An 18703-nucleotide genomic window follows, 5' to 3' on the forward strand; every position below is an offset into this window, starting at 1 on the left:
TAAAAGTGTTTTATTTTGAAATTCCTCACCTAGGTCCTGTACCTCGCTCAGTCTGACTTGATTATCGGACGCTGCACTGTTACACCGGCTCCTCTGTTGTCCTCTTATGTACGAGCTGTTTGTTCAGACTTATAAATGACATATTATCTTCCTGTTGTTCATGGGATTAGTGTAGTTTATTGTGCAGTCTTTACTAGGGGTTAATAAGCAAAGAAAACGGATATGCGCTCTCTGGACTCACTTCATTGATGGTCGTGAGCTTCCATCACAGGCCTTTACTGTCTGACTACCGGAGCGAGTTCCTCTTATGAAAATGATCCGGTGAAATGTAGCTTCGGATTACGGAGGGTTTCTCAGCTTTAACGTCTTGTCCTTTAACAACAAAATGAAGATTTGGAGCACGGAACATGTTTTCAGGTCGGTCTTGACTTTGATGGTGTTTATTGTTTACAATATTCATAAGGCAGAATTGTGGTCTGCCATTGTAAAGCTGGGTTGATGGGACCCTCAAGTCCATTAACTGAGTTACAATAAACTCAAATTTAATTGGATATCAATGCTTGAGGCATTCACCACTTAGGTTAGTCTATTAAATCTTTATTACCATCACCATGGCAACCTTTGATCGCAGCTGGAGAGACACAGCTGATTAAAATGAGCTAATTAGTGCAGCTCAACACATCTAAAAACTCGATTTAAACCTTACAAAATTTCACATCTTTCAGACTCATATTTAACATTTAAAACCAGCAGTTCAGTGTAGTGTTAGCTTCTCAAAAAACCTTACAATATTCAGCTTCTTTCATGCATTTTTTTTGCATTATTCAAAATGACACTCGTGTTAATTAAAGCTATTCCCACTTATTAAACTATTCCTGCTTGCCTAATTCACCTTCTGGCACTTTAGCCAGCAATGCAGTGTAACGTCAGCTTTTTAAATCTAGCAATTACACCACAATTTCTTCAGAAATTGTTTTTACTAGTTAGACTCTGAAATTCATGACTTTTTTGGCCAATAGATTCCACCCGCTCTATATCAAAACCCATGGAGTACAGATGATCACTATTACTACCATTTATATTATCACCATTTAACATCTCAGTTCTCCACAACCACAGCTTCCCTGGACAAAGTTTTGCCCCAAATAAGCTTTTGTTGGTTTTTTTCCTTTTTTTTTTTTTGTTGATAGAATTCTTGACTTAATAAGGAGATCATTAAACACATTCCCGTACACTGTTTGGCAAGACTTTATCAGTTTTCCAAAAGATTGGCAGCATGTTTTAGTAAAAGTTAATACATTGCTGTTTTTTTGTGTAGTTACCCATGGGAGACAGTGATAAAGGCTGCCATGAGAAAGTACCCAAACCCCATGAACCCTAACGTGGTTGGGGTGGACGTGCTGGACCGCAGTCTGGATACAGAGGGGCGCCTGCACAGCCACAGACTCCTCAGCACAGAGTGGGGCCTCCCTGCCATTGTACGAGCGGTAAGTCATCAGCACACACAAGCACCTGCACAGATGTATGGAAATATAAAGGCATGCACGGGCTTACAGGTGCATGTATACTTTGTAACAAACTGGCTCAGTCAGTGTGACAAGGGAGGGAGCAAACACAAGAGATTTAGTAAAAACATTCAAAATTTGTTCAACTAAATTTAATTTAAATGAACAATGGATTGTGGAAATCTGCAAAGTCAGTGGTGAAAGCCGTGCATGGATGTGTGTCAGGTGTGCTGTGGAGGGGTTGGAAGTGCAAAACCAAAAACCAACATTGCAGGGAGAATGTCTGCTGAAGGAACAGAGAGAGTGAGTTTATACATGAGCCAGCTTTTATAGTTTGCAAGGCCCAGGTGAGCGTAAACAAGGCAACAACCCTCCAAAGTCAGCGAGTGCAATCAGTGCATGCATGATGACTTTATGGATGTTTTTCAATTCGTCAAATGTTTAAATACTTTCCCACCTACTGTACTGCTGAAACAAACCTCAGCTTTTAGAACATTTAGTCGTCTTTTCCACCGAGGCTCCAAATCAAGTAGAAGGAGTTTGTCCTGTAAAAATAGTGCCATGCACATAGACAAATCAAGTGATATTTTTGCTCATTTTACTGTACTCACTGTGTATAATTGTGTCTGTAGATACTGGGAACCAACCACACGCAGACGTACGTGAAGGAACACTCCATCGTGGACCCAGACGAGAAAAAGATGGAGCTCTGTTCAACAAATGTAAGTTTATCCACCAGCATCAACCCATTTTACAGGTACATTATGATAGCAACTCAATGGTTGCATCCTAATATCTGATAAATAAGGAAATTCAAATGTATTTTTCTCTTTCAGATTACTCTCACCAACCTGATTTCAGTGGATGAGAGGCTTCTTTACAGACCACATCCAGACAACCCAGAGGTGTAAGTACATCATACAGTTTATTAAGCTTTATTTCTTTTCTGAAAACATTTGTGGGTACACAGTGTGTTTGTGTGCAACTGTCCTATTTTCATACTGTAACAGGGACATTGTGTTCTTGCAGGTACAGTGTGTTATACTGTGTATTAATGTCCAACAATAATCACTCTCTGTCTGTCCCGGCAACCTCTCTCACCCTCCCTCCTCAGTACCGTCCTGACCCAGGAGGCCATCATCACAGTCAAGGGAGTGAGTCTAAGCAGTTACCTGGAGGGGATGATGGCGAGGAGAATGTCAGCCAACGCCAGGAAGGTAACACAAAATATAAACAGTACATTAACCCTTTGAAACCTGAGCAAAGTGGCTTGATTTCTTTCAAAAACATGGGAAGAGGGTAATGAGCAACTTAACAAGAAATGGCCCAAAACTTAGCAAGGATCTAGTAAAAAGTTACAAGAAAGATAAAAAATGTAAAAATAAATAAATAAAAAACAGTGAAAAAAATATATGAAAAAAATATATATATACATTTTTTCTGTAACGGAATTTGTCAGTATATAATTCTAGGAATTATAAACATAGATTTCTGGACATTTCTTCCTCTTTTTTTGGATAATATCTAATACTCCCCACAGCTAATTTTCAAGTAATTCCCTTGAACCTTTAACTTTCAAGTTGCTAATTGCCCTCTTTCCATGCATTCAAAAGAAATCAAACCAGTTTTGTCAGGTTTCAGTGCCTGTGAATGATGTCTGAGCACAGCACAACAAAATGTACGACAATCCATGTTTTAAAGGGTTAATAGCTAATCTTTTGCATGTGGTCTGGACTTTGATGCAAGTTATTGCTGATGACTTTGCATGCCTTCAGACTGGGACTTTAGTGCCTCTGCAGTTTAGGGCGACTTACTGGACCTACAGTCAAAAGTTACAGTTCCCAGCGGTGCTCGCCTGTCTGTCTCTGTGTATGGCTTCTTTAATCTCCTCTTTCTCTGTGTGGATCTGTAGGGCTGGGATGCTATTGAGTGGATTATTCAGAACTCTGAAAGAGAGAACGTACCTCTCTGTGACATTTACTAACTCTGGTAACTCCTTTTGCTTTCCCTTGCAACCCTACTTGATTATTATAAGCATGCCACTCTTTCATTCACTCTCAAAAACTACAAAAATCTTAAGTCTTATCTTTGTGTATGCATGTGTCACATAATGCTCAGTGCTTATTTGTTTGCAAACACAGGTCTGCAGCTCTACATTGAGGACTACTTTCCCCGCCACACCTCATAAACAGAGGGGATTCTCAGCATCTCGGGATCCTCTGCAGCTGGTACTTAAACCTTCATGCACTGGAAGCTCAGACAAATGCTGCCAAAGCCCAAAGGTTATAGAGCTGGATTTTAAGGGTTGTGGGTCCAAGTCTAATAGGTGTGGCTCAATATGAACTCAATAACCCATTAACAGCTACTCTAACCAAGGCAAGTGAAGTGAACAGGACAGTTTCCATCCATGCTTTAAACACAAGGTTTAAAATTCAAGGGTGCTGCTGTCAACATCACGAGCCTACCAGACTCTACTGGTTTGAAGATAATGTTACTACCACACATTTCCTTTGCTCTCATGTCATATCTTAGCATACTGTGGAAGAGATGCAGAGGAGGGATGCAGGAGATACACGCACACAATATTTTAGGAAAAAAAAGGTATGGTACAATATGCAACAAACTTTTATTCAAACTGATGTAATTCTTCTGTAAAGTCAAACACTGGCGACTCCTACAGCAGGAGTTGGAACATTTTTACTGGTGCTCATTATGTTCTCAAGAGGCACAAACTGTAGATGATATGTTTGCATGATAGTAGTTTTAAAAAAAAGGGCGATACTAGAAAAGAAAAATGTGTAGTAGCTGGGTTGCTGGCTATAAATGTGCAAATGCAGCTTTCAATAGAAAAAAAGATGGGAATGTACCATTAACATTGCCTTCTTTTTCTGCTGTCAAGGCAACAACACAGTGGCACCTATTTGATGTAAAAAAAATAAAAATAAAAAGGCAATATTCATTTAAACCAGCAGATTTATTGCTGGTTTGATGAGGAAGATGGCATGTTAAGCTCTAGTGATCAGAATTGTTCAAAGACTGATTGACGATATGGCCTTAAAATGATGCCTGTGTGTTGTTGCTTTGGTAGCAGAATCATTCATGCCTTTGCCCATCATACACATGATGCTTCCAAACTTCTCTGTAAAAAGCTACCTATACACCCTGAGGAGCAGGGCAGTACTGTATGTGCAATGCTGCAGTGGGAAACGCACACAAAGATTTATGTGCTAAAACAGATTTCTGAGTAAAAATGAATAATATTTAACTAATATTTGTATAAATATTATTTATTTAAAACATATTGTAACAAGCAGTGAGTTGTTATATTGTTTATATTGTCTAAATGTCATTGGGGAAAAAGTTTCATTTGCTTTTTAAATTTTGTTTTTACTTCAACTGTTATCCCACTACTGCAACAATTAAAATTTGAGAAAATCAAATTTGGAAACTTGAATTCAGTCTGTTGTTATCGATCAAGCAGCTCATTGTTAAGCAACTTAGTGTTATTATGCAGCAGGCCAGCTTAATTAACACTAACACCCTGGAGTTGTATTTGGTTTAAAGACACTGGAGAGGTCCACTTGTGTTTGAAGGTAGTTAGTAATTACAAGTGGTCGGGGGATATTATTTGTTTTGTTTTATTAGAGCCTCAGCTTGGTGATTCATCATCTAAGCATTATTTCAAATCCCTGTAATTGAAATTCTGAGGCAAAGAAAACATCTCTCAGAGAGATAGTTTGTTGGAAGGAAGTCCTGATGACGCCAAGTCCAAGCAGAACACATACTAAGATTTTTTCATTTTAAAAATAAAACTACTACCTCGGAGCAGTGTTGTTATCAAGACCATCACAATCGAGTCATTACCAAGGCCAGAGTGTATCAGGACTGAGACAAGATCAAGGCCAGATCAATGCAAGTCTCACACTGCATGACACACAAAAAGCAGAAGATAGAAACTAGCGGCACTCCTCAAACTGACCCGAAAGATCCACATTCTTGTAAAAGCATCAGCAGAAAACTTCATTCCTCTTCATTCATGTCTTTTATTGTTATATTTCATTGTTATATGCTGTTTATGTTAAGTGTACCCTGACAAATATCTTGATAATTAATCAAAAGGTATAGTAGAGGTGAATTTTAAAAGGGGAAGTCTTTGTTTTCTATGAGCAAACAAAAACACAAGGTATTAAGGAGCAGAAGTTAATTAAACCCTCATTTTTTCACAAAGGCAAAATAGTAATACTGCAGCAGTTGTGGTTAGATGTCCTCTTTGTCTGAGACCGATTAAAAATGTGGTTATGTCCAAGACCTTCAGAAAGTTGTCTTGACTACTACAATACTTCCTTGCAGTTCATAATTTGTCCAATGGAGAGCACAATTTTGCTGTCAGCAACAGCCTGGCTGCTTGCTGTTTTTTGAACCTGTAGAAAATGTTTAACAATTGCCCTGCAAAAACGATTCAGTGTGCGCTAAATAAAAGATCATATGGCAGAGGCAGAGGTATGGTAATTTTCTTTTATTTATTCAACAGGATGCATTGCATAGCATGTACATCATTCCTCACTGTCTGGTCAGTGATAAGAGGAAAGTCTGGGTCAAATTGCACCTTTCATACTAATATTTCAATACCTTGCCACAATCCCCATAAATAAATAAGTAAACACAATCAGTTGGGTGTTGGGAAAAAATCATGCAGGATGCTACAAAGAAATGTTTCAGACAGTCATATTTGGTATCAGAGCCTCAGATCTTAAATCCCACTCGTCTGTAAAGGAGACATTTGCTGATGATGATTCAAAAAACAAAACAAAACAGCATCAGGATCTGAAAACGTTGCAAACAAAGATTAAGCTGTACCGGTTTCAAGTTTCGCGATAAGGCACACAGCATTGTTACACTGACTCTGATTACAATCTTTGGTAATACTGCACTCAGGTGCTGTCGCTATAGCAGCCACAGCTGAAAATTAACACACAATTAATTTAAAAAATAACAATAATATCAAATCTTTATAAAAGTGAAAAACAACAAAGAAAAATAGAAAACATACTGTGGTGTGTCAACATATAGAATCATCACTCGGTCTATTTGTCCATTTCTGACTCCCTTGCTTACATTCATTATCTCTTAGGTAATGCTGCAACTCAATATTTCCTTCTTTCCGTCTCAGTGCCAAACAGAATATTATTGCAAACTTGATCTGAACGTCAAACACATTGCATTCTCCCATGTGAGCTGGACTTGTAATATATTAAACAAATCACTATTTCAAACAGGTTTGAATAATCTTCCTACTTCCCGTGTTGAAAAAAAAAACAAACAAACAAAAAAAAAAAAAAACAAGTCTGAAAACCAAAGAATATATTCTCCAATTTGGGGAAAAAACAAGTGCACACATCTAAAAGTCAAGAGGTGCATTTACTTTGGAGGTGTAATTAAAAAAACACAAACTAAGACTAAACTCTGACAGCCGAATGTTCCCTTTATCCTCCACTCCTCCGTCTACAGGTCGACTGCTTCATCTCTTTTCCTCCGTCACATTCACTCGCTTTCAACTGAACTCTCCCAGAGGTCTCTGTACTCAAAACAAACTCGATTGCATAATTGTCCCGCTGCCTGAGCCCCCTCCACTCACACCTCAACTAAATACACATCCAGGAATCGATTGTGCTATAAACAAAAGAATATTGTACATTTCTATGTACAGTATGTACAGTCAGTTCATCTGAATTTGGGGGAGGGGATCAGAAGTTGAAAAGGTCGATAAAGTCTTGAGGTGAGAGGGACATGGTGCAACTTTCTGGGTTGTTTGCTGTGCAGGGATGGTTTGTGTCCTGGTGAAAGAAAGACAATGATCAATATGAATTTTCTTTATCTTCTAAGTGCAGTTTTTGACACTGTAACATTTTGCTGTCAAGTCCACTTTGATCAAGTGAAAAGCGAAAAAAGAGAAAATCCTACCTTCCAGAAAAGGATGTGGCAGTGTGTGCAGAAGTGCAGCGTGTCACTGTACTCCTCTCTGTGAGGATAGCAGCGGCTCAGCTTAAAGTACATCTTCTTCCACTCCAGGTGACCTTTGTCTGACACCATCAGGCGCTTTCGGATCTAAAAAGGAGAGGTAAACAAACTATGAGACATGACCCAAGGAGAGAAAACACTTTGAAATATCCGCTTTAATGTTAGCTTCCTTGAGAATTTCTTTTGTATCCAAATTCACTTCTACATGCAGAGTAACTGCTCAAAATATGGAGCATTAAGAGCATTTTCCCCAAACACAATCTACATCTAAAGCAATCTAACCTGTAGGAAAGCCTTACTGTAACACCTACTTCAGCGTAAAGCCTGAGACTCGCTTATCAAATGCATGCTTTTGAGCATGGCGCTAGGTAACAGCAGTGTAAGTATGCACTCTGTGTGGCCTATTTTCCAGCAGCGAGTCTTGTTTATCAGAGATGCTTGACCTCCTTGTAGAGAGATTTTAATGGCATGTATGTCAAAAAAGGACTGTTCCCTCATCTTATTTTACCCATCTCAAGTGTGTAACCTGGAGGTCATCTAAAGACATAGTTAAGGACAATGTGGAGGACAACTAACCTGCCATGTATGCAAATGTGTGTAAGGGTGAGGAGGAGCGCATCCCACTCTTTACACATTTCATGGATGTATTACGGGATCATCCATTAATGTCTACATGCCTGTCTGTCTGTGAAGTGGTACTGGCAGAGTCTCTTCCACAGCAGCCGGTCCTCAGTGAGGGACCCCAGCTCGGGGCACACCTGGCCCAGGCTGACCAGGTCCCGGCCGTCCGACAGACACTGCATGATGTTCAGTTGCAGACTGGCAGGCAGGTCTGTCAGAGTCATGCCTGTAGATGTGGGCTGAGGAGAACATGAGGCACAAAAAGTCATGAATATGAACTATGATTTGCATTTAGGTCGTTCTTGAATTCTCTTAATTTTCCACTATCAGTGAACTCAGGTGAATCCGGCTCATCGGCCCTGTGTTTTAGACAGATGCTTACCCTGTTGATCTGGATGCTGTCCAGCTGCTGCTGCCACTGCAGGATGTTCTCCATGCGATGCAGCCAGGTGTTGATGTTCCCCACCAGGACAGACTTGCCCATATCCTGGACGAGACCACACAGCGAGACATAAAGCGTCTGCAGCAGCTCCTTGATGGGACGAACGTTTTGCTGGTCATCGAGAACTGGGGAGAAAATCCAAAGATAATCAGTGAACTCCATTTATTACTCAAACTCCTGACCTAAGTGAGGTTTTCAAGCCTGGGTGTTACACAGAGATTATCATCTACCAGGCAAACTGTAAAATATTTATTATTGTGAGTCATCAAGAAGCACAGAATTACAGAGAATGTTTTGGAGCGGCTGTACTCTTCTGCTGTGACGTTTATAATATCTGGCCAACAGGTTTTATCACGCCACCTAAACAACCTGAATCTCTGTTTAGCAGAGGGAACATTTGGTTTACACTGTGGCTCACTGAGGAGTCTGGTGACTGTCAGTGTTTTTCGCTGTGTCGTTACAGCAATAAATTCACTCCCAGAACCTCTTTACAGATCCTCAGGGCTCATTTCCTCACCTACAGGTTCAAACAGAAGGCCTCATTTTTATGTCCGTTTACGTCTTTAAGAGAGAAGACGACCCCACTCTCTACATTTGATTCAACAGTAATGATGATGAAAGAGACTGGATGATGAGCAGTCTGTGTATTTTGTATTTTCCAGGGTTCCTGCAGCTTCAGGAAAAGTGGGACTGAAGACTTCTTAATGCCATGCAATGACATTTCAGACCAATTTACAGTAGCCAATATTTAAGGGATAAGGGGGAAAAGAAGTACCGACATCAGTTACTCAAGGTTAGGTTATTTGATTTTTCAAATATTTATTGTTACATAAAACATGACCCTTTGGTTAATGCAAGAGGCAGTTTTTGCTTGTTTGTTTATTTTTGCCAACTTACCCATTATTTTTGAGCTTTTGCCATGCGAAGTCAGAAAAATAGATTCATAAAAATCCAACTCCAATTTCTTTCCTTTTTTGAAGACTTTTTAAAGATTGATTTAAAACATTTCAATGCCAAACAAGGCCTTATTTTTAGATTAATGAATCCAATGCCTTTTAGGACTTTTTAAGTATCCACAGGAACCCTGATTTTTGTGTTTTATGAGGTAGACATGTGTGAGTGAAAATAGCAGAAAATGAAACTTCTTGGACACATAAACGAGAGCGAGAACTAGTTGATTGACTAAAAAGAAAAAAAAGAATGACAAGATTGACAGGGCTCACCTTTCTGTACCACTCTCTCCAGAATATTCATGTAGTTTTTCTGCGCCACTCCGCTGAGCGAGGGGAGCTGGGACTTGGCGATAAGCTCCAGGAGCTAGAAGCAGAGAAAGAATGAGACAGACAGAAAGAAACACAACATAAATTTCATCCTGTCAGCCACCGAGACTTTCTGTTCTGTTGCCTCATTACTTAATGTTTGTTATTCTGCATTCTTACAAAGGCACCTATACTCCAAACAATAAATGCTGTCCAGGACAAATCTGGAGCCGCTCCACCTGGTCATTACACTCAACTGAAGTTGGATCCAAAAACCATAGAACAGCATTTCTGGCTGTGATCGCTCTTGATCAGAGTCTCGTCAGGGGGAAGAAGCTACTGGAAAGGTGTTGGACAACAGCCCAGGCTGTCAACAACATCAGCCTCCACAAACAAGCTTTTAATCACTTGACTCCTGATCCTGCTGTCATGTGAATTAGCTGAATCATTTGACAGAGTGTGTCTGCACTTGTGGGTCTAAGCATGCTTGTGTGTGTGTGTGTGTGTGTGTGTGTGTGTGTGTGTGTGTGTGTGTCTGCGTGGTTGTTGCTGTTGGCTAGCGGACAAACAGTGGGTACCAGGGCGGCATGTCTGGCATGTAACAGATGCTGTGACGTCATGGAGAAACTCAAGTTCCCCCTTTCTCAATTCTGACCTGCTCCAGTCCAGTGTGACCTTTGTCATCATATCAACATATTGTCGGGGGCTTTCTGGTAAACCTGAGAGGAATATTTGCAGAGCTTGTAGTTACGACTTATGAGAGGCAAACATTACAAAGGAAGACAGCAAAAACTTTCCTTGTTGCATTTCTGCACTCATAAAACCGGTTAATAAAAAAATGCAAGTTCATTACTACAAATGGTGCCTATAAGAAAGCATTCAGCCAAATCCTAAATAAGAAGTTGATGAGTTTTGGGGATCTTAATAACACCAAACTTTGAAGTAAATTACTTCTCTCCTACATCCACAACCTCCCTGTCCATTTTTTTATTTATTTTTATATGGATTTTAAGCTTTTTCGCTCCCTCCTGGCTCCCCTTTTTCATTCTTTCCACCTCCATTTCTAAAACCTAATCCCATGCCCTTCTTCTTTTAGCAGCTCATCAAGTGTGCCTCTCTTTGTAGAGCAGCCGGGCAGAACAATGTGCGTTTCCGTATCTACTTTTAGCCCTCGCTGTTCGCTAAACTGCACTTCACAGCTTGGCGTGCAGCTCGTACTTTTCCACAAACACACAGAGCACCAGAAGCACTGCATCTTCTTGCTGCTGAACCATCCATTTGTCTGCCCTGAGAAAAGAGAGGACCTCTTGTTGTCTCTTTGTGGAAGAACCTGATCTGTGTAACTGAGACTGAGTTAAATGAACCCGCAAATGCCATCAGACACAACCAGTGAAGAGCAGTGACCTAGGACACCGTGTCCAGACTAGACGCTAGTGTTACACAGCCGTATTGTTCTTTGGGCTTACCACACTACACTGCATTTGTTAGCTGGAACCTGTGTTTAAATGGTCAATCCAAAACTTCAACAGAGACAGAAACAAAATCCACAACTTTCTGTGGAAAGTTATGTGGTAAGAGATTAAAAAAGATCACATGTGGCATACCATATTATTTTATATTCTGATATCTCAGGAATATTGTATTCCTGATATTCTTCACTTGTGTTTATGCCTGTGGTTAGACACAAGTCATAAAACATAATCCCCTGCAATTTAATTGTCCTGCCAAAATGTCTCCTACAAGGCAAGCTGGAACTGGACCATCCCATCAAATTCATTAGGCAAGCAGTTATATAGGAAAGACATTCAGCATTGGTTTGTGGAGCAGGATGAGTGAAGAGAGACAGAAAAGAGTAGGAGTAGCACAAAAGGAGGCGGCCTATATCTGGCAGAGACCAGTGTGTGTGTGTGTGTGTGTGTGTGTGTGTGTGTGTGTGTGTGTGTGTGTGTGTGTGTGTGTGTGTGTTTGGGGGTCTGAATCACCTGACAACCACCAGGTCTGGTTTCATAAACCCCTGTCGGGTGGTCTCACCTCACTGCACAGCTGTCACCCCCCTCAGGCCCCACCTCCACCCCAACAGCACAGGAGAACACCACATGCACTCGGCTCACATGGGAGCACATGTGGGAGAGCTAGTATGTGTGGTGACACTTTGATGTGGAGGAGAAAGCTCTAAATTCAACTAAATGATTTTCCCATAATGCAATTACATTATTTATAATGATATAATGAATGTTGATGATGTCCCATCCGACTACTAGCGGACACTTTTCACAGGGCCATTTGGCATCCCCTGTTTGAGTATTATAGAATCATAGTGCATCAGTTTTACACTTAAAAGGTCATTTGAAATTCTTAAAGTGAATGAAATGTGCTGGTTAGCACACACAAATTTATGTATACTGACGCAGTAGGTTAATTACATTTAGGGACGCCAAATGGCTTCAGCAATCATATTACAGCAAAATATGCTTCTATGTCAGTCTCTTAGCCCACAACAAACACGCACATACACTCCCTGGGTCAGTATCATCCCCATTGAGAGAGCCTTGTCTGCAGAGCATTGATAAGAGCCTGGCAGAAGCCTACACACCCTCTTAACCTTAAACCCGTCTCTGTCACTAACAGAACACGTTCTAATAACAACCACAGAAGAAGACAGACATAAGGGACAGGGGAAAACTGAAAGAAAGAAAGAGACTCACTCTGACGACGTAATTAAATCTCCTCGTGTCCTTGATGGCGCTGCAGAAATCTAAGCGGTTGAAGGCCTCTCCCAGTGTACAATATCCGTGGCGCTGGGAAAATTCAATTATCAGGGTATTAGATTGCGATACTCGGCAGGAGGACAGGGTTTCCTCAGCATGTTTACATTTGCAATGATGATGTGAAAAGTTGATGTGAAACTAAATGAGATGGGTTCATTACCTCCTTGGTGCTTCCTTTATGAACATAAATCCACTTTTCCCTGTGGAAATCTGGGAGAAAGCAGAATGTTTATATTACTGGCCTGCCCTCATTAAGCAGCTTGTAAGCATTGTGACAAATGCACACGCACACACACCAATAAGATGCAATTTCAGAGTCGGTATAGTTATTGAAATAGAGTTTATAAAGTGATGAAAAATTAATCATAAACAATATTATCAAGGAGGTGTTATATCACATCCTCATGAGCCTCTCCTGCTAATATTTTTTAGTGCAGAAGCCAACTTTGGCATATTATTATGTGATTTATAAGCCCCAAAATTTAAAATTACAAATTGTTGCCCTTTGCAAACAATAAGTCAGACTGTGTAGCCCTTTCATGGTGACTCACAGGGGACCTTGGTGTTGTTGTTCATTAGGTCTTTTTTCCTCTTCTTGGCAGCCATGTCGTAGCTGAGAGAGAGCAGCAGGTTCTCCTTGTTGAAACACTCCTCCTCCTCCGCTTTGCAGAAGCTGGAAAAACACAAGGACACATATTTCATTAGAGGCATCACTTCACCAGTTTATCTCAGGACAAAGTGCTTTGTATGCATCACTTTTTTTTTTGCTTTTTTTAAGAGCATTTCTTCTGAAGAAAGAGCACCAACATCAAAACAAACGTATCAAACACTACCTTATTTAACGGTAACCGCATTAAAGGCAGGCTTTCCGTGTTAGTGACGGCATTTTCAAAAGAGGACTGACTCAACAGACGTTTGTTAATCCACTCACTTGTTGTGAGGTTATTAATAGCTCGGTGATTAGCCCGGAAAAGCATCTTGTCCCCACAAAAACAAAGAGGTTAATGAGATGGAACGACACGAAGCTGTAGGCCTGTCTTTGTTCATAATGTTTGGACTGTCTTCACCCCCCCCCCCCATCTTCCTCTAACTAAAAAAAAGTGATGTCGCATTTTAGAGTTGTGCAACTGTAGTGATGGAGACAGCGACATTTGTCAGGACATGTTTAATGACCAACCTCTGCACGGAGACATTGTTGTTTTTGTCGTCTGCTGAGGTCTTTTTCCATCCCTCTTCGGTTTTAATCCAACTCTGACCCGGTGACCTCCAGTCCTGTCCGAGGAAAGGCATCGTGACTCGATGACGTCGAGTTAAATTAATGTTAAAACTATCAGGAGATAGTTCCTGTTTGAGTTATTGTGTATCCCTTGTTGAAAGCGATGTACGCTGGACGTATTTCTGGTCTACTGTTGTCATTGCGCGACTCTTCTTATATCCTCAACTCAGAACCCGGAAATACACGAGGTCCGCCCACTTTGGAAACTTCCCTGCAACACGTGGCTTTGTTTATCAACTTGAGCGTTGCAAAATCTGTTAGAGAGAACGGCGGAGGGAACAAAACTTTGACATGTCATGGAAAGGTAGACACAAGAGACACCGAGTGGATTCATTTTGAAGGATTTTAACAAGACGAATCCCTTAAGAAAGCATTTATTAAATGTTGTGACTTGGAGGGCTGTTATGTAACAGTCTCTGCTGTGACCAGAGGTGGAGATTAACTGCATCTACTCAAATACTGCAGCCTACTTAACTATAAGGTGCTTTGACATTTACTTGAGTATTTCCAATTTATGCTGGTTGTGCTACTTTGTACTCTAACTCCATGATATCTCAGAGAGAAATATTGTACTTTTTACTTCACTAAATTTGTTTAACAAGTCAGAGAATTGTTATCAGATAATGGCCCCTGGGTAGAGCGGGCATTCCCTGTGCAGAGGCTGTGTCTGTGCGGTCACAGGTTCAACTCCAACCTGTGGCCCTTTGCTGTCATCTTAAGTCCTATTTATGATAAAGGCAAAAGAATAAAAATAAAAACAAGAACTCTGAGGAAACATAAAAATAGGACAGAATGATGAATTGTGAGACAATTGGACCCAACACTTCTACATAGGAGAAGGACACAGACTTTGTGGTGGTTTTGCATCTCTTTATAGTCATTATGCTTTTTTTGAGGGTTTGAGTGATTTTTGTGGTCATTTTCTGCCTCCTTGTGATTGTTTTATCTCCCTTTGAGGTGAATGAATGTCTTTTTGTCTTTTTTAAAAATCATTTTGAGTCTCTTTCTGGTGATTACATTTTGATTTGACATTTGACATTTTGCAAGTGAAGGGACAGGGTCCCCTCACAGTTTGGGCCTCTGGGCCTGTGCCTCAGCCCATTCAGAAATCTGTCCATGGATAGAATAAATTGCAATAATATATATATATATAGATTGATAGATAGATAGATATAGATACATATATCTATGTGAGCTTGGAATGAAAGTTCAAAAATACATTCAAAGGGATGTACAAAAGTTCACAGTATTTATAGAGATGCATGAGTTGTGCAAAGCAAAGTTGTGTGTGCTATCAAAGCATTTCCTGAATAAAGGGTCATTTTGCATATTTGTTTTCAACTTCTGATATGTAGTTTATTTTGCTGGTGATAATCTGTAAAAATTTGAAAGCAGAACTTTTAAAAAAGTTAATAAAAGTTTTTTTTTACACAAGTGGTTTTGCTACTTTACTTACATCCCTATACAATCTCATCTCTCATCCAAGTATGTGATATAAAAGTGAGATCAAACTGCCACCTGCTTATAACTTTGTTACAGACCTCATTCGAAAGCCACAATTTTAAAACCTCTGGACTATAAAAAAAGTCTTGTTACAGTTTTTAATGGCTAATGCATTGGACTTGATAAAAGAAATTACTGGTCAGGAAGTGTATTGTCCAGGCTTATCAGTACTGACATCATGTCACTGACTGTAAATATGAAGGGGAAAAAAATCAGCCGACAGTAATGTGGCTCTAAAGTCCCCTGATTCTTAGTCACTCCTGGTATTATAAATAGATCATCCTCTGGATTCCTCCAGAGTATAGGGTTGTATTGTATGGGAGTGTGCATGTGTATATATCTGCAGGGGGGGTTACCATTGTATTTCACTTATTCCAAAACAGTACCAAGTGATCAGTGGAGACTGGTTCAGGGTAGTTTGTTTATTATGGAATGGTGCCATTTAAGGTAATGTGTAACTAAGTCTGTCCGGGCCAGTGGGTCAACTCTTATCAGCTTCGTTAAACACATGACATATTTACACACTTATCTGTGAGGCTTTTTTGTGAGGAAGTTTTTGTCATCAGCATACAGTAAGAATGATAACAAAGGTGCACTTTTAGGAAGTACTGTTAATGTCTCACCTAAAACAGGCCCCAGTCTGATCTCTGATGTCATGTGACGGCTGATGTAAATTGACTTCCTAAAAATCCTGCAGCACAAAAATATCTTTGTAGGTTCATTCTCAGAAAAAAACACTATAGTGGTTGGTGTGCATGTATGTCCATGTGAGTGAGTGAGGGTGGGGGGGGGGGGGCTGTCATAATTTATGACACACTATACAATCTGCAAAACATGTCACCTCCAGCACATGGTGCGCAGCGAGCGTGCACTTCTTCCAAGAACCAGCAGTCCAGTGTTTCAGCTCATCCAGGTCTTGTGTTGGGACACATCCTGCGGGTGTAGCATGACCTGGCATGCTGACTAGTGTGGTTTTAGGGATGCATGCTCATCACTGTTGCTTACAAACTACCTTTTAGTGCTTTAAATTGAGTTTATTTTTTTTCACAAGGGCTCTGTTGATTCCGCTTCTTCTTTTTAATCAGTTGCCTTTTTATGACATTCAGGAAGAATGAGCAAGTATGAAAAGTGGTTCTTCCTCTGCAAAAGCACTTGTCAGACTCAGTTTAATTGGAATTGTTGAAATTATTAAAACACTAATGCACTGTTCATAACAGATCATTGTCGCTGAAGTGTTTGGAACAGGTGCATCTGTGTCTTCTTGTCTGAGGTTTTTAATGTAACACCCAGATATGTGCAAAAGGTCAGAGGTCTGCACACACTCTGCATGTTAAAATCTGTCAACAAGAAGTCACATGAGAATCTATCAAAGCATGTTGAGCAGATGTACTCTGACTAGATGTACTAATCATGACTTACAGCCTTTGCAGAAGTGACCCACTCTGAAATAGTTCAACAGTTCCCCATGTGGGTAACCACACAGAGCTGCAGTGGTGCAAGTAAAAAGTAGAACTTCAAGACTAAAAACGTTTTTGTGTGAACTGCAGGGGGTATACAGTGATGTGCATGTTGTTGCAAGTCCCTGAAGTCCAGTTAAGTCTATTTCTAGTGTAAACCAAACTAAAGGATGACATGGAAAGCCCCTGCAAGTGTTCAGTGACTGACTAACTGAGAAAGAAGCTATGACCCAGTCTCTGAAGAGTATCAGTTTAGTTTATTTGGTGAATCACAAACAATGATAAATCAGAGATTCGCCCTGTTTAGTGTTAGTGGCATGGCACTTTGTTGGTCTACTTTTTTGTTCCTGTTGGCTGCATAGTCATAAAAATGTACAGTTATTCAAGATCTATAGAGGATGGATGCCACTGACTTTAGTAATCCCCTGACAATATACTGAGCACAACCAGTGGGCCAAGATTCCTTATCAGCTGTAATGTCTCTGTAATTAATTGCCACTGATTTTTGCATGGATATTCATGTTCCCAAAACAATGTATTCTAATGATGTTGGTGATCTCCTGTCATCCCATAGAGCCGTTGTTACTGTTTTAACCCTTTGAAACCTGAGCAAATTGTTTTGATTAAAAAGTTGCAAGAAAATGCCCTGAAAATATGAAAGATAAAAGCCCAAATCATAAATGACCCAGAAAAACTACTGAAAATAACTGAAATATATCTATATGTCGTCTTGTCTTGTCTTGTCTTGTCTTGTTAGATTTCCTCTTTTGCCATTTTATAATCTTTTATTGCATTTATTTTTATGTTTTCTAAAAAAAAACTTCTAAAAATTAGCTTTCTTCTTGTTGACCTTTGTATATGTATTTTGTTCTGGTCTCTTTGCTTCCTCTGTGTGGCTTGATTTTTGATGATGATTTTTCTTATTCCCTGAGTTCCTGCTTTTGCTTTGTCTATCAAAGCACTTTGTTAACAACTGTTTTGAAAGATGCTTTATAAATAAAGTTATTATTATCATTATTATTATTATTATTATTATTATTATTATTATTATTATTATTAAATGTAATTATTTTATATATTTTATTATAAGTAAGAGTAAGATTTCTTGTGGGACATTTTTTGCCAAGTTGGTCATTCTCTTTTTTACCCTCTATGTTTTAAGGAAATCAAACTTATATCCTCAATTTTCAAAGGCTTATTGTAAAAGGCATCTGAGTGCGGCACAGAAAGCGATGTCGATCCAGGTCTCAGAGGGTTAAACAATATGAGTAGGCGGCGATAATGCGCCACCTGGCTGCAAATCCCAAATCAAACAAAGAAGACGCTTTTTTGTGGGCGGGGCTCAGCTGGAGGCAAAACAATTCTCTACAGACGTTAGCTGGCGTTAGCTAGAGAGTTTTTTTGGCTTTTTTTTTTCGACAATGGAGGAAGACGGTACAGTCTCTCTGAAAATGTCACTCTCTCTTCGGGACCGCGGGTGTTACTGGAATAAGTTAACACTGACCAACTGGACCGGACTTGCAGACCCACTTCGTTTCAGGTAAGGTAAAAACTGTTCACTGTTGTGGGAGTGAATAACATTACGTGAATTAAAGGTTATCACGTTCACCTAAGTAGAAATTGAGGAAGAGGAATATGGCTTTCTCCATAATGCTAACTCTTTAGCACTCTAGCTAACATAAGTATTTGTTAGCAAAACAAAACGGGAAACTGTTCATGTGATACATGTATACACCTGCATATCTGTCCACTACCACCAAGTCTTTCTGTCATATCGCATTTAACTATAATTGTCTTCATTTTTGTTTACGGGCAGTAGCGACTGGTATGCGATAACATTTCAGTTTTGAGCCA

The 18703-nt window shown here is 39.8% G+C and overlaps 2 protein-coding genes across 3 annotated transcripts; one reads left to right on the forward strand and one right to left on the reverse strand.

Annotated features, from left to right (window-relative positions):
- The first annotated feature begins 101 nt into the window (after positions 1-101).
- On the forward strand, positions 102-4811 carry prelid3a (PRELI domain containing 3A). Of its 2 annotated transcripts, XM_042490328.1 has the most exons (7): positions 102-417; positions 1319-1487; positions 2138-2227; positions 2342-2412; positions 2620-2722; positions 3418-3494; positions 3647-3682. In XM_042490328.1, the coding sequence occupies exons 1-6, from the start codon at positions 386-388 to the stop codon at positions 3487-3489; spliced, it is 537 nt and encodes a 178-aa protein (XP_042346262.1). In that variant the 5' UTR covers positions 102-385; the 3' UTR covers positions 3490-3494; positions 3647-3682. The 2 variants fall into 2 exon arrangements, with proteins under 2 accessions (XP_042346262.1, XP_042346260.1); XM_042490326.1 differs by lacking the exon at positions 3418-3494 and having other exon boundaries at positions 3647-4811.
- Positions 4812-6006: 1195 nt separating this feature from the next.
- Positions 6007-14037, reverse strand: fbxo32 (F-box protein 32). Its single transcript, XM_042490196.1, has 9 exons — positions 13791-14037; positions 13165-13286; positions 12774-12823; positions 12551-12643; positions 9810-9903; positions 8527-8711; positions 8201-8383; positions 7467-7610; positions 6007-7339 (listed from the first exon to the last, which is right to left on the reverse strand). Exons 1-9 carry the CDS (start codon positions 13901-13903, stop codon positions 7250-7252), a joined length of 1074 nt encoding a protein of 357 aa, XP_042346130.1. The 5' UTR covers positions 13904-14037; the 3' UTR covers positions 6007-7249.
- Positions 14038-18703: the final 4666 nt, after the last annotated feature.

Source organism: Plectropomus leopardus, chromosome 7 (assembly GCF_008729295.1).
Source record: "Plectropomus leopardus isolate mb chromosome 7, YSFRI_Pleo_2.0, whole genome shotgun sequence".
Lineage (NCBI taxonomy): Eukaryota > Metazoa > Chordata > Actinopteri > Perciformes > Serranidae > Plectropomus > Plectropomus leopardus.